Source organism: Notothenia rossii (genome assembly GCF_949606895.1).
Source record: "Notothenia rossii genome assembly, chromosome: 6".
In the NCBI taxonomy this organism is placed as follows: domain Eukaryota; kingdom Metazoa; phylum Chordata; class Actinopteri; order Perciformes; family Nototheniidae; genus Notothenia; species Notothenia rossii.
The window spans coordinates 65,902,016-65,924,629 of record NC_136909.1 but is presented as its reverse complement, the minus strand read 5'-3'; the positions used below and the strand labels follow the sequence as shown (position 1 = coordinate 65,924,629).

Genomic DNA, 22,614 nt, shown 5'->3' with positions numbered 1-22,614 from the left:
AGATTTTCGTCCGATATGACATAAATTACGTCATATCGGACATGCGGACCCACGGCACTATCAGAAAGTTGCCATCAGAAACAATGCCTGATGTGTTTTGGACGTAATATGGTCTTTGTTTACACTCAGAGCTAACCTGTACTGGAGTATGTAAAAAAGCAGGAAATAAAAAAAGGTACTCACCTTGTGGTAAACCCGCAAGAGAAAAAGCATTTGAGCTCCATGCTGTTTCAGAAATAATCCTTGATGTGGTTTGGAACATGATGGCGTTTAACCACGGCAAAATTGAACTGTATCTGCCGGGTAATTCTGAGCAGGCATTAGCTCCCCCTCCTCCTTTTTTTTTTTTCAAGCTAAGAACCCAAAATCAGCGTTTATTTTTTTACTTTTTTTTATTTAACCTTTATTTAACCAGATAAAAAAGCATTGAGGTAACATCTCATTTTGCAATGCTGACTAACTGAAACCCTGTTTCTCTAACAGGGCTGGAACAGATGGATATGAGGGGTGTCTAAAATGCATGATCTGTTTGTATTTTGCGCAAAACACATCATAGACATGTTTTTATATATTTTTATATATCTGAGACCCATAATATATGCCTGAAAATAGCATTATAGGAAGCCTTTAAAGAAATATAATAGTTTTTTTATATGAAAGACAGCAGAAAAACTGAACAAAATCATAAGCTGAAAGATGCTAAACTGCTGCGTAGAACTGAAAGGAACTGCAGAATCAAATGATAACATTGTGTCGGTTTGCCAATATGTCCGAGCCCTTCCCCTTTCACTTAGTCATTTGATGGAATGTTGATACAAAAATATTGATTAGTGCTTGTACCTTTAAATAGTTAAGTTAATTTTCTCTTAGGAGCCCTCATGTTGCTTTGAATGCTAATTACAAGAGCTCATTTAATAGCTGACGGGTTCTGCTAATTGACATTAAGTATGAAATTATCCTCTTCTGTAGAAGTAAATTATTATTATTATTATTATTATGTTAGAATTACAGTTCTGTCTCCTGTCGGGATCACATTGATTTGTTCCCTTCGTTCTTTAACTTTTAGACAAGAAAAGTAATTTTATGTTAAACTTGTTTGTAAATGTTACATAACTATAATTTTAAAAATGTTGAAAAAAACAAAAATCCAATTGCCACAGGGGTTGGAACTCCTTAAAATGATGTTGGCCAACTTTCTATCCTGGGTCATCCTCTGTTCTGTGTGTCGGCGCCTCTTTTCCCCCCCCGTCTGTGAAGGCAGCATTGAGATGGCTCTGGCCTGTTGCCCTTTCGGTTGGATTAGCCTGACTCGCTGGCCTCCACGCCGGAGTTTAAAGAGCCAGAGCAGGAAGACACCAACACTAATATGTTATGATGGATCTGCATGCCAAACACACAGCATATGGAAGACACAGACATCTTGCTTGGAAGAATGAGAGGGGCCATTCATGCTCACCAAAATTACACAGCAGCTCTTGCCATCAAGCAAGATGATTCGACGGATATGCGCTCTATCTCTACCATGTAAGTCTGCTATACAATTGGCTCTGCTAACATTTGTATCAATCATTCCATTAGTGTCTCCCAAACGTCTTGATGACTGGAGTCTCAGAGCCATTTTGGAATGCATCCCAGGCTGCGTAGTTGGCCAATGGAAATAATCCAATGTTACTGTTGGACTAAGGCACATTATATATTTGAATATAAAGAAAGCAAATCATTTTGTGCAGTAAGGAAATAAAGGTGGTGCATTTTTTGTGCAGTGCTCTACTGAACACTTCATATCCAGGAGATAATGGGCTAAACAAAACTTGTGAAATACCCACGATACCCATAAATCTTACATTTATATGTTCATACTGAGATGTTTAGGATGTCCAAAATGTAGAGTTGATATTGATGAGATTTCCACTATCATTTGATTGGTTTATGATTGATCCAAATACAATCAATTAAATCTAATACGATAATTAAAAGCAGAATTTTACTTACATTATCCACTGAGTGTGAGCCTTGGCAGCAAATGGACTTAATACATTCTGAGGGGCAACGCCTCCTGTAAATGAGAGGTTTTAGCTCAGATGGAGAAGTACTCAATGCAGGAAGGTATTTTCATTGTGGATGATGTAAAAAACATATTGGTACCTGAAGATGTTGGGTGCCACAGTGAATAAGAGAGCGATTACGCCCAGTAAGAGAGCTGCTACCAGGAGAGCTGGAATACAAAAAAGGGAAATTGTTTCAGACTGCGAGCCTGTACGTCATAGTCTGTCTGGAAGTCAATGTCAGGAGCTTTATACTGTACATCTTTGTCAGAATAGGATCTGACTAGGGATAAAAGGCCTGATTAGCAGTCCAAACTGTCTGCTCCGCTCACCTCTGGACTCCCTTGTGGCTCTCTGTCATTCAACCAGTGTCAAAGGGGATCCCTCAAGTGAAAAACAAGGACCTAATGGAAAACTCTCTGTCTATCCATCTGGGTAATCTAACCCTGCAGGCATAAAAAACTGAAAATGTAAGGCTACACTGGGGCAAGGACGAGAAAAACAAAGACAGAGGGAAAGAGCTGGTCTGCCTGAGGGCATCATTGATAGGAGTGGGGTCAAGATGAGGTTTGTAGTAAGGCACAAACAATGCAGATAAGATGTATTTTATTTGTTACAGAACAAATTAAATCTACCTTCTTGAATTCAGGCTTATTCACTAATTATTTAAGGAACAAGAAGTGTGTTTCCTGTTTCCGTTTCACGTCATAATGTACAAAAATAGACATTAGTCCAACAAAAATGACAATTTGATTTGTATCTTATTTTTTTGCAATCAAAAAAGGCAAGTCTGCTACATCATGGTTCACCCATCCCAACCAGCAGCATTGCATTAACATTGAGACACATTATAGGAGTGCTTTTGATTATAAAAATAACACAGAGATAGCAGTATAGCCTTCTTGCGTCAAAGCACTGAAATAATGGGGAAGTACGCTCCGTATTTGTCTTCGGTGGAAAAACAAACAAGAAGCAGCCATTTTAACCTGAGCTGGATCCACACTATGATGACATCCACCCTGAACAAAGAGTGGTCACTTAATCGCCTCGGGAAAGTCCTGGCATCTCTGCTGCCCACTCATAAAAACACCATAAAGCTCTCAGCACATGAAGTGAAACAACACTAGATCTCTACAACAACCTGCTCGCTCTTTGGTTAAGTTATTGCCAGATAAATAGAAAAAGTAAAAGAGACATTTGAAAACAGCTACTTTAGCTCATTGATACGTCTGTTAAAGTCGCACAAACACTTGATGGCAGTCGATATTCTGGATTTCTTTGGGAGAATTAAGCAGGTGACTTGTGGTTTGTGGTACAATGCAGAATACAGTACTAACATGATTAAAGGGTGGATCTGATAGTGGCTGCACAGAAACATATCCTTGAAGAATACCGCACCCATCAAATGACCTCATGAAGCCCCACGGCCAATCAATCAGAAGTAAACTTTGATATTTCCTAGCAGGGCAACTCTAACCTGTCTTGAGCTGCTGACCAGACCATTACTTAAGCTGAGCAAGTCCTATGGGGAGTTTATATAATCACTGGTCTGCGGAGCTAATGGAAGCTCATCATACTGTGAAGGGGGCCGTCATGCTGACCATATATCTGCTTGGATAATGACTACTTGGCCTTAAAAGTCTGATCTACAACATAATCTGCAATATTGTTAAGTAGAGTGTACATTATGGAGAGAGGGACGCTTTCAAAATCCCATTACGCCCTAATCCTTCCACACTCCCTAATGTATTACCCACAATCCTCCACGCGCGCAGCCAGGGCCTTCAAAACAAACAGAAAAGCTTTTCTTTTATCCCTTTTCAAGAAGGCATTTCTTATCTGATCAATACACATCATGTCCCAGGAGATGTGCGAGTATAGCTGCTCAGTAGACGTGGACAGGGCGAGTGATTCTCTGCTGACTCGATTAAGTGGGGAGTGGATCAAAGGCTTGTCTTGAGCGTGGACCAAGGTTCCTTTTCTGTCACTGTGGCTTAAATCATAACAGTCAAATTGTTCTATTAAAAACTGAGCGACTGATTACTGAAGGTCATCATCATGTTTCCTTCAGTGTTGTTCACTTACGAAGGTAGACGTTGTTTGGGATTTTATCCACAGCGTCAGTGCAGCTGGCAGACTCGGACATCTGGATCCAAACAGAGTAATGACCACCTTCCCCATACGTCTGACTCCACCTGCATCCAAAACAGTGAAACACTGAGACACACTATCTGCATGTCTGAACGTGTTCCTGTCTCTGCTTCGTATTGTTAGGGAGGATGTTGAACTTTGTTCTGATGTTTAAAAGCACAAACAATTACAAGATGTTTTATTTGATCCACTGTGAAATTATATTCCCTTAGAAGCATTATGAAATGTGTTCTTTTATTCACTTTCTGCTGTTTTCTCTAGACCTAACTAAAATCTCTGCAAGCTCAGCAGCAACCCCTAGTGTCTGCTGTCTTAAAGTGCGTCCCCCTGTCCTCTCGTCATGTCCAGTTCCAGGCCCCCAAAAAACATGCATTACATGCTCATATTGATCCACTGTTGGGATGACATACTAGCTATCACTCGGAGTGTTTTTTCAAAGGGGAAAAGGAAATCAATGGCAGCAGTCTGGTTAGAGACTTCAGCATTGATCTAAGAAGCGCATCAGACCTCTAAGAGGGCGAAAAAAGGCAACAGAGGCCTGTCATGTTGCAACCGAATCTCTTGCCCCGTGTTTACAGGTGACCCCAAATGGAAACCCCTGTCAGTCGTGTCAGTCAGTCGTGGTTGTTTAAAAATATGGCAACTGTCTCCTCTAGTTAACATCCCCGCAGAGGTTTCAACAGGATATGCACAGCTTTGACGCTTTAATGAGCCCTTTTCATCAATATTGGAATGTCAGGTCTTATTAACCCCAAAAAGGCTGCTGATCGATACCCGGTGAGGTGGTTTAAGGGAGGGCATCACTCAGGTCCAGAAAGCAGGTCAGGATTACTCCCCCAGCCCTGTAAATGATCTCACAGACTGCTGAGGCAGTCATCGGATGCCACCACACTATATCATTGCTGGAAGCCAGAGCAATACACTCCCACAGGCAGTTAATATGCGTAAACAGGAGACTAATCAGCATTTTTACTTCCTGGGATTGTAGGTGGTTTAATGTGGTTGATGCTTTGTTAGAATGTTTAACTGGTTACCTGCAGAGAGTCACATTCCTGGACTGTGAGTCCACTTGCATAGTTAGAGTGAATTTTGTGCTGATCACCACAGATGCATTGTTGTTGTTGGGCTTCACGGTGACCAAATGCTGGTAGAGACACTGAGAAGGGAAAACAGGTGAAACACTGACTTAATGGGATGGAATGGGGACATGATGGTTTAGGATTCACGCATTTTAAGTTGTATTTGTCAGATACACAAGTAGAATGTGCAGTTGAAAGCTAATCTTTTAGCAGCGTGCTAAAGAAATAAATACGAAAAATATATACATTATTATGTTACAGGTTCATTGTGCAGGGCAGTGCAAATTATTAAAAATATATTTACTTCTCTTGTTCCAAGTTGAGTAAATATTTTTGGTCTTTACCTGTTCCTTGTGAATTGCATCCACATGTCTCAAAATGTTTTTAAAATTCTCAAAAGAACACACACAACTCTTTTGTAGAACTGCTTACATTTCCTTCACAATAAAACAAAAACTTAAAACAACATAAAAAAAGTTAGGAATGACTGTAATTGAGGTCAGAAAAGCAACTTTTTGTTACATCAAAAAGTGCAGAGAAATAGTAGACTAGATCAGCTTTAAATGTAATGTCTGCTTTTTCTCTTAGACAAATCCCCAAAACCTGAAGAGTTTAATATCATACCATCAGGGGTATCTATACTTCAGATTTTTAGGACATTCAACCACACACTAAATATGTTGGGTTTGAAAGACAGTGGAAATGACCAGACAGGGGAGGTTTTCATGAACGATGCTATTGGTGAGAAACTTAAATCTCAAACTTTAGTAAGTTTGCTCACTTATTGATATCTGGATCAATCTGGAATAACAGACAGCTGGAAATGAGAGGCAACAGAGAGACCGTGTATATATGTTTGATTTACCTTGAAGCAGTGATCTGATGTGTAAAAGACCTGCACTTCTTCTGCCAGCTGGTTGTGAAATATTAACAAAGCCTGGTCCATTTTCAGAGTGGGCCCTGCATAGATTCAAAGTGGCACTGATTTACGGTGTACACAAAGCTTTTTGTACATCATAAATATAAAACACAAGGGTGTATCAGGTCTCTGTCATTATCAAGATCATAACACAGACTCAATATTATCGACAGAGTAAGTTCTCATACAACTGACAGGTCTATTTGTCATAATTGAATGTTTACCCCGATTATGAAAAACAAATATTGATTGACACCAAAAGCGGAGAGTCTAAATATGTTTGAGGCATAAAGTAACTGCTCTTGGAATCCTGTGTCAATCTGTAACTACATGAAGACTATTGAGAGTTTAAAACACTAGAAAGACCCACTAACACTGTATCCAAAAAGACTAACCTGATGTTAAGTTTCCTCCATAACTGCTTGTTACAAGTATTAACAAAGTTATACTTGCTTGTAGTATCCTGGGCTCCATGTTGCTACTTGAAAACATTGGCTACCACTACTCATCTTTACAGCACTCGCACTAATAAAAAAAAAAAAAGCGGTCAAAGGGCAAAAGGGCGCACGTTGTGATGCGTTTATTTGAATAATGTGTGGCACAAAATTCGTCTGCAATTCAGTTCTAGAAATGATCAATACAAAACCATTATTGATGCAAACTTCTCAATCTCAATATTGTAGGCATCAGAGGGATTAGCCATTTTTCCAACCATCTGACTCTGATCTAATGTGTTTGTCTTAATCACAGCCTTCCTTTCTAACCTAAACACTGAAGCATTATTATCATCTTCCCCACCCAGCCAACTGTGAAATGTTGATCACTTGTCACATCCTCTGCCTCTCCTCATTTCATTAAGCAGTTCATTTCCCTGAGCGCTCGCCGTGACAGATGAGTTCACCGGGGCAATCTCGCAGGAGCAGCTCATTAACCTCTGACATGAACTCCAGTCAGCTGAAGAGCAGCGTCTGCTTTAAAATATGCCGTCTTGTTAAACAGAGACATCATTAACTGTGCTATTATGCTACAGTTGTAGTTAATGTGCTCATATATAGAAGATATGAGGGTATCAAAGGAACAGTATCCTTCATCAAACACTGTTGGTGCAGCAATGTTTGCTGACACAATAGCTGGCCTCATGCATGCCTTGTGCAACACATGACAGTTTATGATTAAGCTTGTGCTGTCAGGGGGCCATAAAGCCTATCAGCAGGGAGGATTTATGCGCAGGCTTCTGCACGGGCAGCTAAGCAGGACCTACGGCTCATGTGTCAGACTGGATTCCAGTCACTCTCACTGGCTGCTCCACAGATCTGTGCAACAGGGAGCTCGAGCTGAACCTCTTCTGTGAATGAAAACACTCTGCAAACATGGTGAGTACACAACCTCTCTCCAGTGTGTGAGGGCTGCCTAATGCTCACACACCTGTTGCCATTTTTAGACTATGAGATTGACTAAAACTAATCTAGAAAATGTTTTATAATGCAGATAGATATATTTGACATGTGTCTGTATCATTCTGAAAGGATAAGACTGACATATGCATATTTTCCTGTCTTTGTGTATGCACTAAGCCACTGCGCGTGATAAATAGACATGGGTTGAGCCAGTGAGTATTGTCTGTGTGCTGCCCATTCGCTCTACTGATAGAGCAGATTAGAGTGTTGCTATGATACCTGTTGATGTCATTACTCTGTTTCAGGCTTTGATCGTGACATTTGCTTGCTCTGGTTTATAGGCATGATCGCTCATCTGTGCACAAAGCCTTCATAAGACCCCTCTCGATTGCACAATTAAACACAAATAGGGAATGTTGTGAAATGTTGACAATGCAGTTAATAGTTTTTGTTTCGGTAGTTTGAAACAAGCCACTCTAAATCCATGTGACCCTGCATCATGTGTCAAGATTAGGAACAGAGTGACCAAACAGAACCCCCTCCAACACCCCTCCCACCTCCACCATCACAAACCTTTGAACCAGCTAGTTTTTTAAACCAGGAATGCAGCCTCTCATTGTTTCCAGATGGGATCCTGTGCAACCAATCACAGTTTGTGTTTGTGAAGCTGCCCCTCTCAGTTCTGCTTTAACTGTTCCCTCTGCTCTATACCAGGCTGGTAAAATTCAGAGTCTGACTGAAGAGGAGAGGGCCCACCTTCTCCCCCTGCTACGCAACGCTCAGTGGGTGGAACTTGGGACACGGGACGCCATTTACAAAGAGTTTATTTTTAAAGACTTCAATCAGGTTCATAATATAAATTCCATATACCTAGTAACCATTGTATATTATGTACTGTATATATGTATGACTTCATTGTGTTCTTTTCTTTCAGGCTTTTGGTTTTATGTCCAGAGTGGCTTTACAAGCTGAGAAGATGGACCATCATCCTGAATGGTTCAATGTCTATAATAAGGTATTAAATACTAATTATGATTCATGCAAAGGAAATTAATTTACAACCCTAAAGTTGTAAATAATATACAGTGTATGACTTTAGGGCATTAGTGGTCATCAGTCAATACTAGGCTGCATCACAGTTAGACTCCTAATTGGCTTTCTCTGCTGAAGAAGAGTCCAGTGTGCCAAAGCATAACATGCATAAATAATTTTTAATAATCTGCAATATCATGAAAAACGTTATGTTTTGAAAGCACTGTCTTTTTAACTGAAGTTGATTCAACACAACTCCTTCCTGTTAAAAACAAATGTCTAAGCTCATACAGGTGTAGTGTAAGGTGTACAATGAGACATCCCCATTCCCCAGAAAGTGTTAGCTTGTGAAAAACATGTGTTTCACTTGCAAATGCAGTACATTAGTTGTTAGCTAATGCAGGCAAAGTCCAAAACTGTACTACTTTGGTTTACCACCATCACTTCCAGACGTAAGCAGATCTTTTCTGCCCGAAAGTTCTGAAGAAGTCCCTTGTTTAGCGCCACACTAGACCAAACATCCATGAGGTAGACACAGACTGTTAGCTTAACCAGCTAGTAGCAGGTTGTCACAGTGTAGCATTTAGTGGCTAAAGAGCTAGATATTTCCTTCAGGGGTTGAAACAGAGTTAAAATAGAGTGAATATTGAACTTACATTCATTAGGTGGCTTGAAAACATAGCCTGGAACATGACTGTGAGTGCTAACCGTGTTTGCACAACAACTGTTAGCTAAACAAAAAGTAAAGTGATTATGTCGGTGTTGTCGACAGCTTGATGCTTCAAGGCCCAGGTAAAAATAAAATAAAACCTGACCAGGGTTGACAGCTTTCATCGTCTACTTTAAACGTACTTGCTTAAAACATTCAACTGCACTTTGGCTGCTTAGGGCCTTCATTTCAGCTGACATCAGGCAGGGATAGATGGTCACTAAATATGTTTCTCCTTCTTTTGGCTTCATTGTTAGTCAATGAGAAAGCTAGGGATGAAAATGCTGTATTCTGGTTTCAATTTGAAGTTTTCTGATTAAAGCAACATCTTTGAGCTAAAGGAGACACAATTAGATCTACTAGTAATTTTCTAGTTATATGCTCCTTTTTGTTTAACAGGTCCAGATTACTCTCAGCACACATGACTGTGGGGGGGTGTCCCAGCGAGACATCACTATGGCCACATTCATTGACCAGGCATCAATGATGTAAGACACCTGCATCGTCAGTCATTTCAACAGTGGAAAATGAAGAGCTCTTCATTTATTAATTTCACTGAAAATTGCTGAGGATGTGATCTGCAAATCCAAAGAATATGTTACCTTCAGTGAATTGTGAATGATGTAGGTCGGTAGGTGTTGACCACAAATGGTCCAACGTGGTTAAAAAACTATTGTGTTGCTGGTTACACATTTGATGAATAAATTAGATTAAAAGCTAAAGGTACAATTATGTTCACACATAACATTCTTAATATTAGTAATTTTTCGGAAACCATTCCATTTATTCCATTAAACATTCATGTGTCCCTCTGCCACAATTAGTGCATTATGTGCCAATGATTTTGTACTTTACATTTTAGTAAATGTTATTTTCTGTTGAACTAAAAAGAAAATGACCAGAAAAATGATAAGACTGAATGCATTTTATTGAAAACACCACTGTAGAACATCCACTATGTGTGACCGTGATAATTGCTTAGAGTGGTATAATTGCATTTGGATCATGTGCAAAGGGGAAAAAAATCTCCTACATGAGATGCACTGTCACATGAAAACAAATCCTTTAACCGTGTACATTCAGAACTACACAAAATGACTTCACAGGGGTGCAAAACAGTAAAAAACATACCGTTACAATATAATGCAATCCAGTTAGCTAAAACAAAAATTACAATAGTTGTTAGTTAATTGAATAGTTTAAGACTGATGTAAGGTTGTATTTAATTGCATTACAGCTACATGTCCACCCTGTGCATGATTGAATGACCCATGGATAAATGATGTCGCCGTTATGAAGCCAAATCCCTGAGGATGTTACAGAAAATCTGCTATGACGTCATGAGTTCAAACATCTGAAGGCACAGAGGTGAACGCTCATTGCTACATACAGTAATGTCACCATCTGCAACACAATTTAGATTTTCTCTGCAAAATTCCTTTACAGTATGTAGTCATTTTCACTTAAAACAGGATGTTGCATTACACGGTTTTATTTAAGAGACAATTATTGAGGATATTTTTCCATAAGCAAACAGGATGAGTCATTGCTGGAAAACTTTTTGCACAGGCATGAGTATCCACACCGTTACTGGGCACAGTATTGAAAGAAGGATGGATGAACACATGATGGTATGAGCTACAATCGTTTGTGGGGTATGTCAGCAGCCATTTAACCAGGTACTGACTAATAGCTTAAAAAATCCCACACATGTAAAAACCTAAATACATTCATGTCTAATCTCTTTAAAAATGCTCAGCATGTAAAACACAAACGCTCACAAATTAAGTGATTAATACACACCCAGTGGTCACACAAATGGTTAAATTACACTTACTAACAAGGCCGATATGTAATTCAATACAATGCATCTATTGACTTAAAACATTTATAGTAGAGCAGTCCTCATTGTTTCACTTCACAAAAGGAAAAGTTATATATTGCACAAACATGGAAATAATTTCAAGGAAATACATAATTTCAACAAGCAATATTAGGAAAGCAAATAAAAGAACAACAGATGTGTTGGTGTTACAGAATGCATTGTTACATTGTCAACTGTAAGTATGTGTACATATCCTGCTGAATGGATATATTTACATTCAGACAGGGCAGAGAGTGGGTTTCTCCCAACATAAACATTTGAATCGATCAGTCTAACAGTTTATCTTTATTACAGTTTGTATGCCCTTACATTGTGAAGATTATGTTAGACGAGAAAAAAAAACACTTGCCCTCTTTGAAAGTGTTTCAGTGGATGAATACATGACATTTTCATTGAGTAGAAACTGAGGTAGATTGAATTAGGAGACAAATTATTAAAAACTAGAGTGATAGACAAGTGACTTTGCAGATTATTGAGGACCAGAGGTGGAAACAGCCTTCAGTCTAGTGTGTTGATTTGTTTAATTTCCTTTTACTTTAAAAGCTAATGTGTGGAATTCCAATTAAAAAGCCCAAGAGTCCAATTAGTTTTGGATTCCATTTGCGGTTTAACACAAATATATATATATATATTCATGGCCTTGTGGCTAGTTCTACCCTTTGTAATTTAAACAATTGTACACATTATTAACTACATTAAACGCTCCCACTATCTAAATCATTCTCCCTCTGTCTACAAATCCAACAACTGTAGATGGATCACGAAAATAGTCATCACAATAAGTGCCATCATACAAAGGACATGCATGTTCATGCTCAGACACACTTCTACCATAACATCAGAACTGTAGGTTCAAGTGATTTACAGATTACCCTGATATGCGCTAGTCGGGGCATCGTAGAGTTTTTACATTATAAAAGCTGTCTGCCAGAATTGCCACATGATGATGATACCTTTTAGCCTCCACATATATAAAGCACTGCATCAAGTTTATACTAGAGGGCAGCACAGCGTCACTAACAAGGGTTCAGTGGTTTTTGCTGAGTCATGGCAGTCACGTAACAAGCTGAAATGTTCCGGCAGTAAAATAAAAAAAAAAAGGAATGGTTTTGCTATGCAATCAGTAGAGATTATGAGAAACATTAGCATTTAACACATGCTAAAATTGAAATGAACTGTTGAACATTTAAAACAACACAAACAAACACACGCACACTTTCACTACATACATGATAAAATCAAATGCTTTTGGAATAAGTAATTTCTTCTCTCTCTGCCTAAACAAGCGATTTCCCTCTGGGCTGATTACAATGACTATGGCTTGTGCTTTAAAGATCTTTGCAGATGTTTTCCGTATGGTGTAGGTGTGCAAGATAAGGCAACCGTTGACTATTAGCTCGAAATTCTAGGAGGAAGCGAGCGTGTTTCTTTGCGTGCTGTGGGGTTGGGGCCGGGGGCGGGGGGGCCCATGCAGCTTCAGTGGTGGGCTTTGCCGTTGCCATTCATGTGGCTGGTGTTTGACAGGGACACCTCAGTGCTGTAGAGACAGTCCAGGAAACCTCTGGAGATCTCCGTCACCATGGATCTGTCTGGGATGGACTGGGCCATGCCGTAGATCGCTCCCTGAAACAACAGGAAGGCACAAGGGAGTTTACAACTGCTCATTAAGTGTTGCAGCTGTAATGAACCTAGAGCCAAGGTAAAACAAATCGTACTTGGTAGGTAATGTTAATTATGCGGTTGGTTGTTTTTAATATGAATGTTAACTTATTTCTGTGATGAAGATGATGTGCCTTGCTGTGGCCGCATTTTGATCACCCTACATCTAAAATGTTGTATGTCACCTGATAAGACTGGGCAGCGGGGCAATTGTTGAACTGCAAGAGTTTTTTTTTTCAAGTCAAAATCTTTTGTTAATAAAATACCTATCTTGACCCAAGACCGCCGGTTGTTTATTGCTTAGGTTTGCGTGTCGTCAACCTTGCTCAATATATGATAGGAAGGTTTGGAAGACAATACATTAATAAAGTATAAAGACACACACACCTTTTGCACGGAGAGATTATGAACAGTTTGTGGTTTGAGAGCATTTCAGGAAATATATGATTATTTACTATTCTTATTAACCTACTACTTGTACTTGCTTAAGGGTGTTACTACTTCTCCCAGCAGCATAGCTTACAACACCGCCCAGAAATATTTTTTTTGTAGCTAAATGCCCCCTGGTCTATTTGATAGATTTTAATGCTCTAAGTTTTGAAACTGCAGCTCCGACAATAATTAGGGGAGAAATAAAAAAACCTAATAATAATAAAAAAATAATCAATGAAATATACCAAGACATTTAAAGAGGTTTTTCCTTTCATTTCTGTTATTCAACTGAAGATGATTCTTCATTCCCTGGTGTGCTCTAAACAAACCTGATTGGCATGAAGCCGGTTTGTGCATGTTGGGTGGAGTTCCCACTCCATTTAAAACTCAAAACACAAACAGCATTCGCAGTATGTGCAGCAGGAAAACAAAATGCCACGTGTACCAAGAAGATGGGACACAATAGATAGTGGCAGACATATTTGACATGCTTTGTCACGCCTCACTACAAATGAAAGTTGTACTCTCTCTCACACTTGGCACCATGATAGGTGGAAACAATGAACACACACTAGAAGGATTCTCTCCTTAGTGTTCTCAGGTTTCCACCTAAAGTCTGAAGACATGTAGGTCAGCTGAACAGGTGATTGTAAGTTGACTGGAAGTTTGGATTTTTAGATTATTTGGTAGCTTTTCTTTTCCGAAAATGTTTTTCACTGGTGTGAATTGTGTGTTCGAATACCATCACACCAAAGGGTGAGTTAAAGTTTTTTAGATTTCAACGCAGTATATGTTTAATTTAACTTACTTCTTTGGAGTGGCAAAACATATTTTGATATCATACTCCATTGTAGCTCACAGCAAATGGGACACTTTTTAAAAACAAATCTATTTTTAAAGTGTGGAATTCTCCTTTAAGATCCTGCTTGGTTATATAGAAGATCCTCCCAAGTGTTTGTTGGTTCCATTTACCTAACGGGCGTATTTTGTATACTTACTACTGTACTGTATACATACTTTCTATTTATGTGAATTTACTACTTAAACATACTGTATAGTCAGGGTATTATTGCAGCATGAACAAGTGTGTAGCAGAGCTCTCTCACCATTCCTGTGGTTTTCTCTTTGGGGTTCTTCAAGATGATGGCGACCTGCTCTTTGATATCATGGACAAACTGATCGGCGACGCCCTTCTGTGTGTGCAGGACTGTGCAACAAATGTGGATGCTGTGAAAGAGAACATCATAGAGTTGTCAAACTCCTGACTTCTAATGAAGTTATTCCATTTCTTGAATATTTCTTTCAATACGTACCTGGATGGGTACTGCAGTGTGTTCAGATTCCAGCCCTTTGTCGTCAGTGCGTTGGACAGACGGAAAATATCAAACTCATTGGAGCCTATTGCCACCACCGACACCTCGGGGTCCCCAAACACAAACACACCTTTAATCTTGGAGATTCTGTCAACAAAAGAAACAGAGTAATTGAAATGGTGCAAGTGATCATTTAAACAGTAGTTTTTAACAGACCTGTGTGTCTTACTCTGTTTTGATTTTGCGAGCTGTGCTAATGATCTTCTTGGTGGCGTCTATGTATCCGTTCTCTCCTATGTGCATCATGGTCGCCCAGCAGGCGGCAATGATCCCTCCGGGCCTGGAGCCTGCCACAGAGGGCGAGGCGTAGATTCCCCCCTGCCAGTCTGGAGCCACAAAGTACTGGTAGTGCCGGTACTTTTTATCACTGTAGAGGATCACTGAGGAGCCTTTAGGGGCGTAACCGTACTGGAGAAGAATGTAGAAACGCAGCATTAGAATTGCAATAAAGTGTGGCCTAGAGGAGCCAGTATATATAACACTGGTCTTTAAACTATATGATTAATCCTTTACAAATAGTAACATTTTCATTTTCTGGATTTGTTATAAGATGTTTTTTTCTTCAGTAGGAAAGCTTCTAACCAGCATTAATTTGGAGTGAATCAACAACCACTCCTTACCTTGTGGGTGTCTGCAGAGATGCTGGTTACACCTTTTACCCTGAAGTCGTAAGGAGCCAGTGGGTAACCAGCCTTGGCCATGAACACAATGAGAAAACCTCCCAGACAGGCATCCACATGCAGGGGGAGGCTGTAGCGCAGCGCCAGCTGGAACACAGCGAGGGAAAGTATAAGAGAGTTGGCGTTCTTCTTCTCATTTCAGAAAATGTTCTAGGGGGAATGTGTCACTTCTCACCTTGGCTACTTCTTCAATGGGATCAATGATTCCATGTGGGAACTGAGGCGCCGAGCACACCAGCATGGCCGTGTTCTTGTTGATGGCTCTCCTCATAGCCTTGAGAGAGAAGAAATATGGACATAATTAATGTCTAGGAGAAGAAGTCAATGAGCACATGCTGTGTCGAATGTATTCTCACCTTCACGTCTACTTTCATGGTTTTCTTGTCGAGCGGAACGTGAACAAGCTTCATCCTAAAGTAATGCGCTGCTTTGTCAAAGGCTGCGTGGACACTCAAAGGGGCAATACTGCAAAAAGTAGAAAAAAACACAAAAACTAATGTTACAACTTCTGTAAAGAGCAGTCAAAAACAACCTCTTATATCCATTTTAAATCAAGGTTGACAATCTATTATTTCATTTGATTGTTTTCCCCCTCCTTTAGTGGTTTAAAACTCATGTGTCTTTTTACTTTATTTTGCTCAACAGTTGGTCTTAATTAATTACAGATTGCTGGACTTTATTTATGTGCCTGTTACCTGTGTAAGGTCTGATGATTTTCTTGAATAATCCACTTAGTGTTTGTTGCAGCCACTAGTGTGTAGCTCACGTGTTGTGCCATAAGGAACTAAATGTGCTAAAAAAAAATGAGGTTTTGTTTGCTTGGGTTTTAAAACTGATGAAGTTGGCAACATAAATGTAACGTCATATCGCAAATAGAGGCGATTCATTTCCTATTAGGGCCTGAGGTTTTTTTCCCTGTAACTTCTCCAATTTAAAATGTGGCAATGCAATTCTTAATTACAGCCACAAAAAATGTTACAATAACATGGAAAACCAAATGCTCTGTACTAGTTGAAACTAAAAGACATATCAGTTGAGAAATAAAAATAAAAGCTTTTACAAGAAATGTCAACCCCTTACCAATTTTATGACTATTTTAACTCTTATTATTATTATCTTATTTCAACCCTTTTTTGTCAATCTCTTTTTATGAGGTAACTACGTTTTATCATGACACAATATAGTCCCTTATTCCTTTTATTTATCCAAACTAATATTGAGACCTTTCAAAAAGGGACGGTTGCATTGTCTTGTCCTTTTCAAAATATGAAACTGATTTTTACAACACCTAAAGCAGACAAAAATATGTATAACCAAAATACTTAAAATACTTATCAACTATTTCTAATAAAGCTCCACTTACATTTCAGGGTATTTGATCCCACGTTCATACGCCATGTCTCTGTACGCCTTGCAGGCCATCAGTATGCTCTCAGTTCCTCCTGAAGTGACCTGGACAAAAAGGCAGAGTTGTTGAAATGCTTTGGATCTATCCATCCTTAGTTCATACAATGTTAAGCATATGATGAGGATAACTTACTGCGCCGCAGGAGTTTGGTCCACCGTGGAAAAGTGTGCAAGACATTCTGACAACTTCTGCCTCCATCTTTCTTACGCCAGGAAAAATGTCAGGGTGAAGTGGGTTGCTCCATGCGAAATCTCCATATACCTAGGAATGAAAGAAAGGAAAGTTTTTTTAAAAGGAATAAACAGGAGTTGTTTGTCAGAAATGACAAAAGAGAAACAAAACAGTTCAGTCCTTTCCTGCTTACTGTAGCTAACACTAAGAATGCATCCAAGTTCAACCTTGGACTAGTTGTGTTTGGAATGCCAAAGTCCAGAAATGTATACAAAGATGCATACCTTCACCAGGAGATTGGTCAGAGACTCATCCCCCCAGTACACTGTGCCCGAAACACATCCGTTCTCCCACTTCACCTCACCTGCGACGACACAAGGGATTTCTCGTAAATATGAAAAAAGGCAACAGTCGGTAATGAAATATTCTCCAGGAAGTCTAAGCTAGACAGATAGTGAAGGTCAGACTTACTCAGAGTCTCGTACTCTCTGATCTTGTCCAGCACTTGGCTCTGGGAGAGGCCTTTAGAGGGCAGCTGCTTAGTGTAGCTCATCCCTTCCTTCAGAGTACACAGACTAGCAGACATGTCATCCAGAGCCTTGTTGAGCTGAGTCTGGATCTGTTATACAAAGAGGAAAACAACAAGTTAGGTAAAGCATGTTATTCCCTGAAAGGAGTTATGGTGATGTAACTGTTTGTCAGACGTGACCAGAACGTGTCTGTACTGTCTACACTTTTTGTACCATTTTGATAAAGTGAGCGTCATAATGACCAGAAGTAACAGACTGTTATCACCAGTGCATGATGTAACTTTTTCCAAAGGTCTCCCCCCCCCCCCCCCGCACCCTCTGCAAGCTGTACTCAGTCATCCATGAGTGACTCAGTGCACATCTGCTTGGAGAAGAAGGAACTCATTTACCACTGATACTTACTGTTGCGCCAACAAAGGGTATTTTTCTGACGAGTCGAAAGCACAGCTTCTTGATTCGCGACAGGATACCTGTAGCCAAAGACACGAGGCAGCAGCTGTGGTGAAATGGGCTCACACACTCATCCGACCACAAACATTAAACAGCTGACTATGACCTATAATCACTCGTCAAGACCAGACGTGCTCGATGAATAATGAAGCCGTGTTCACAAAGCATTTCATTCTGACCCTGAAAGCACTGAAGACATAACGAGTCCTCCACGAAGCCTCACTCTGTCCAAGTTTCAGTCTCTACGAGCTGAAGTAGACAGGTGGAGCTGACCTTGTTCATGAGGAATTCAACCACTGATTGATTGATGATAGCAGATCTAGAAAGTCTTGTTGTTAGAACTTACTAGCTTCAGAATAACAGGGAACGTTCAACTCAAAGGTAGTCACTAAGATGAGCAAGAAAACTGCAGAGAAAATGAAAGCGAATAGGAGAATGGCGGCCAAACTCCAATATGGGAGGATTCTGCCTCATTAGCAAATATCTTTCTAGAATTGTTCTTAAATCTTTCTGATTTTGTCAGATTCATGACGTGTTTTCAAACCACAGAATGGTTTTTATCTTTATTCTTACAATGATAAATCCCATTGTTCTCATCCATTAAAAAAACACCTGTGACAGCTGATCCTAACTAGCAGGTAAACACAAGCACCACTTAAGGGAACAGAAATCTTAAAGGAAGTTGGAGAAAAATTAAGTCAAGAACACCAAAAAAAACGGGGGGGGGGGGGGGGGGGGGGCATACATAAAAAAAATGTCATTGGTATTGACGTTTTTTTATTTCTACAGGAAGTGAACTTCGTACGAGGATGTTTTTTTACCTAGTGTCAGAAGGGGATGCGTAATAGCATATATATAATATTATATATCGCTCAGTTCAGTAGTGTTTACTCATTTTAAAAGATCATAATGCTTTGAAAAATAAATAAATTTGTTTTTTAAACTATTGAAATCCTATATAATACAACTAGAAGAAAATGTGCTATTATTACCAATTATTTTTGCTCAAAAGTTAACCCTCAAATGTTGTTGAATAAGGCCAAGATGACTCAAGAAGCTTTGTGAACATGGCCTCGCCATTTTCATGAGTTATCATATCTGATTACCCCCCCCCCCCCCACTTATCAGTCGTGTATCACGTGTAAAAGATTACTTTCTTGCTGGAAGAGGAAGCCTTTGATCCAGACGCCGCCCAGCGTGGTGATGACCGACGCTCCGATGATCTGCCAGGGCTCCAGGTCGGAGCAGTGTGTGTTGACCTGCCGCCGGCCCTGATCCAGGTACAGCAGCATTATCTCCCAGTACACCTCCAAGGCACTCTGCACAACCACATACAGATACCATGTGAAACATTACGAAGAACAAAAGAACTAAACATCTGCCCAGTCACACAATCATGACCACATTATTATTATTTTTAAAAAAAAGATTTCAAATTGTTGTTAGATTTCTTGAGACAAGATGAGGATATTTGTACCTGCATTTCACATGTTAACTGTGAATGCATGTATTATCCCATAAAACACTGTTTAAATTATCTAACAGTCAAGCCCTAAATCCTTAGTCTCATCTCTGGAAATGGAAAACTGAAGTCCAAGTTTGCTTGATAAAGATTGAACTAGTTATTCCGAACCCAAAAATATGTCTAAATATGAACAACATTACGCCAAGAAGCAGAGACACATTTCCATGAACTCCCTTTCAAGAAAGAGAAACTTTGTAAACTACTGACTTTAAAAAGGTAAAAAACAACCCCCAACGCTAGAAGCTATATTCACAGTATGTCAAAGTCAAATGTCCACACAACACTTAAGTATTTATCATTCAATAACACAACCCTCAAATATTAAGACAGCTATAAAAATCCTAATATGGTTAGCTATGAATATTTATATTAATTCAGGCTCGTATTCAGTTCACATATCCCAAATGTTAGTACTTACATCAGAAGACATTGTCAGACCTATAGGGGTTCAGTTCCTCCTCACACTAACTAAAACTGTCGTGTGTGTTCTCCAGGTGAGAGTGAGAGAAAGCTCAGCTGCCTGCATGTCTGTCAGCAGACTCCTCCCAGCAGCTAGACCGGCAACAACACATCCAGCCATTGAGGGATGTTTTGCAATAAATCATGCTTCAACAAAACAGGAAGTTCCTCTCAACAAAGTCAGATTTTAAGTTATATTCTCAAAATGTAATCCTGATCACAAATTAACGCTGACCCCTTTGTTATTAATCTAAATGTGAACGGAACTCACAAAAGAATACCTGAGCCTAGAGGCAGCAATATGACAGAAACTGACTCACGCATACCATTTCATAAGTGAAGCAAAGCAATCTTTCCACTATCTCTCATCTGCTGTGTTTTTATTACACAATAGCAGGCCCTTTTGATAAGCTGGAGCCTTGTTTTCTCCACCTCAGCCACAATCAGAAGCTTAAGGTTCAAAAGACATTATATTAAGTAACCCCAGTCTGCGCCGCCATATATAAACATCCCATAGCACAATGAGGCAAGCTCTGTTGTGCAATTGAAGGTTTTGAAACAATGTGTTGTGTACTTCAAATCATGATTGACTAACAGTGAAAATGCATACATTTAGTTTGATGATGAGGATATGAAATATCCAATATAATATATAATATAATATTCAAATCATTTAGTGAATGAATGGAGGGAGGGCTGTCAGTGAGAACACGACTCACCACCACCACCACCACCCCCCCCCCCTCTGCTTAGTCTATAGCTGTCATACCTGCCTGTTTAGGTAACATGTTCTTATTCAGGTTGGACTAGATCAGCTGAACAGAGGTGGGTAGTCACGGAGAAAAAAATCCATTACTGTGTGTTGACGGTGAGGGTTTGGGCTTTCATGATAGGGATCGTGAGTAAAGGTAGCGTGCTGGTATAAAGCACATTACTGATGGCTGTCACGTGTCTGCCATAAAGGAAAAGATTAAACTGCGTTATCTCACATCAGTGCAAAAGGCAAGTCTGAAGATATGAAGATACAGGCCTCTCTGTTTGTTATCCAACTCACTTTCTGTCTATAGGTTTGCCTTCGGGTCCTTTTCCCAAAACAATTCAATGCTTTCTTTGCCTCAGGAAAAGTAATACAGAGTTCACACAAAGACACTTGCTCCAGTATTGTCCCACTTATTGTCAAACAGTGGACGCCCATTCCTTTGCTCCCCCTCGTACAACATTTGGCTATTCTGTAAGGAGAGCTTTTGTTGTCTCAGAGAGTAGGTCATGTTCTCATGGAAATGTACTGGGTGTGAGGTGGCTGCTCCTGGATACATCAAGGGGAAACAAGACTGTGAGCAACACCGCAAGTCAAACAGGGACCCAGAAATCATTCAGGGGGAGATCAATACTTATTTTCTCTAACCGTTTACAAAGCGTCAAAGCTGTTGTGTCATGATTTGACATTTAGCCCAAAAGTACGCTTTTAGAGATACTTCTTCTTCCTCAAAATGATCTGCAGGAGTCCCTGTGACACACTTTGGACATACATGTTGCACTGACAGGCAGCTGATATGTGTCAGACTAGCCGCCCTCTAGTGCCGAGTCTACTGTCTGGTGTCTACCATTAACAAAACTTGATTCTGCTCCTTTAAGAAAACTCCCCCAAATCTGAAAAGCTCTCTGGTGGCAGTACTAAAGTAATGCTTTGTTTAAGCTTCCTGCAGGTTTAAGTATGGCAGGATCTCGAATTGTACACAGTGGCTGGCTCCTACAATAAACAATAGGAAGGAGCTGCAAACCTTACACGCTGACATAGATTTAGACTTAATAGAAGCTTTACATGAAGTCCTGTACAGGAAGCACCTTTAACACTTTCTGTGAATGTCTTATTATTTCTGAAAACATATTGTGGCTCGTGTTATGCAAAAATATCCCATTACAGGAGGCTTTAAAGTATCAATATATGTTAAGGGTTTCTTCCGAAACACCCTTAAATCTGTAAACCAAGGCTTTCTTAATAGGGGTCACAGTCAAACACACTGTTTGTGGAGGTGCAGCATCACTAAGAGCAACACTAGGCAGCTCGCTAGCTCACTTTACTATTGGTAAACAAGTCTTGGTCTCTTTAAGCATCTTGTAGCAGCCCTGCCACCGTCCTGAGTGTAAAAACAGAAACAAGTGAAGCGACGCGTACCCAGTAGTCCATGTTGTCGAGGCAAACTCTCGCTGAAAGTCCTCTTTTTTGTCTGCTTCTCAGGAAAGTCACCTCCAGCAGCCTGCCTTCGAGTCTTCGGCTCTCATCTACATGCTACTAACAAACACAGCAGCAAGCTATTAGCTAACCCTGATTCAGGAAGTGCCCAGCAGCCTGGTAAAGCTGCGCCCGCGCGGTCTGAGCATGTGTAGATCTAACAGTGCTGCGGATCACCACGAGACCGCTGTGTGTGCGGGGCCACATGGTTTGTAGATCTACCACTGAACAGACAGGAGTGGCGCACGTTTTGACGTCCACAACTGAGTGAGTTAGCAAAGAGCCGAGGCTGCTTATGCTTTTCGTAAACTCCAACACCCAGTCATATCAGTGCATTGTAAATAAATATAAAAAATATAACATAGCCTTATCAGATTTGTTTCAAATAATGAGGTCGACATCCATCAACGTTGATGAGCTCACACAAATAATGTATCTATCTAAATTAATACATTTACATATCTTAATAATACAAAT

The 22,614-nt window shown here is 39.9% G+C and overlaps 3 protein-coding genes across 7 annotated transcripts in view; 1 reads left to right on the top strand and 2 right to left on the bottom strand.

Annotated features, from left to right (window-relative positions):
• LOC307043806 (heparan-alpha-glucosaminide N-acetyltransferase) overlaps positions 1-9,713 on the bottom strand; it is a 30,822-nt gene extending 21,109 nt beyond the window's left edge. The window contains exons 1-8 of one of the 4 annotated variants that reach the window (XM_079688652.1): positions 9,476-9,713; positions 9,280-9,354; positions 9,059-9,131; positions 6,141-6,235; positions 5,231-5,352; positions 4,131-4,240; positions 2,146-2,215; positions 1,993-2,056 (exon numbers count right to left, since the gene is read on the bottom strand). In XM_079688652.1, coding sequence (XP_079544778.1) covers positions 1,993-2,056; positions 2,146-2,215; positions 4,131-4,240; positions 5,231-5,352; positions 6,141-6,235; positions 9,059-9,131; positions 9,280-9,354; positions 9,476-9,583 — 717 coding nt within the window. In that variant the 5' untranslated portion in view covers positions 9,584-9,713. Of the gene's footprint in view, positions 1-1,992; positions 2,057-2,145; positions 2,216-4,130; positions 4,241-5,230; positions 5,353-6,140; positions 6,236-6,589; positions 6,748-9,058; positions 9,132-9,279; positions 9,355-9,475 lie in introns of those variants that run through there. The other 3 variants (XM_079688651.1, XM_079688653.1, XM_079688654.1) reach the window with 3 other exon arrangements.
• On the top strand, positions 7,412-10,245 carry pcbd1 (pterin-4 alpha-carbinolamine dehydratase/dimerization cofactor of hepatocyte nuclear factor 1 alpha). The gene is made up of 4 exons (XM_079688709.1): positions 7,412-7,567; positions 8,306-8,437; positions 8,526-8,606; positions 9,732-10,245. Exons 1-4 carry the CDS (start codon positions 7,565-7,567, stop codon positions 9,822-9,824), a joined length of 309 nt encoding a protein of 102 aa, XP_079544835.1. The 5' UTR covers positions 7,412-7,564; the 3' UTR covers positions 9,825-10,245.
• A 563-nt stretch (positions 10,246-10,808) lies between these two features.
• On the bottom strand, positions 10,809-22,253 carry sgpl1 (sphingosine-1-phosphate lyase 1). Of its 2 annotated transcripts, none has more exons than XM_079688682.1 (14): positions 22,081-22,253; positions 19,074-19,239; positions 17,873-17,940; positions 17,412-17,559; positions 17,225-17,304; positions 16,902-17,030; positions 16,725-16,813; positions 15,718-15,826; positions 15,537-15,635; positions 15,302-15,448; positions 14,851-15,089; positions 14,622-14,768; positions 14,415-14,535; positions 10,809-12,840 (listed from the first exon to the last, which is right to left on the bottom strand). In XM_079688682.1, the coding sequence occupies exons 1-14, from the start codon at positions 22,090-22,092 to the stop codon at positions 12,694-12,696; spliced, it is 1,701 nt and encodes a 566-aa protein (XP_079544808.1). In that variant the 5' UTR covers positions 22,093-22,253; the 3' UTR covers positions 10,809-12,693. The 2 variants fall into 2 exon arrangements, with proteins under 2 accessions (XP_079544808.1, XP_079544809.1); XM_079688683.1 differs by lacking the exon at positions 22,081-22,253 and adding an exon at positions 19,864-20,199.
• Between the last annotated feature and the right edge of the window lie 361 nt (positions 22,254-22,614).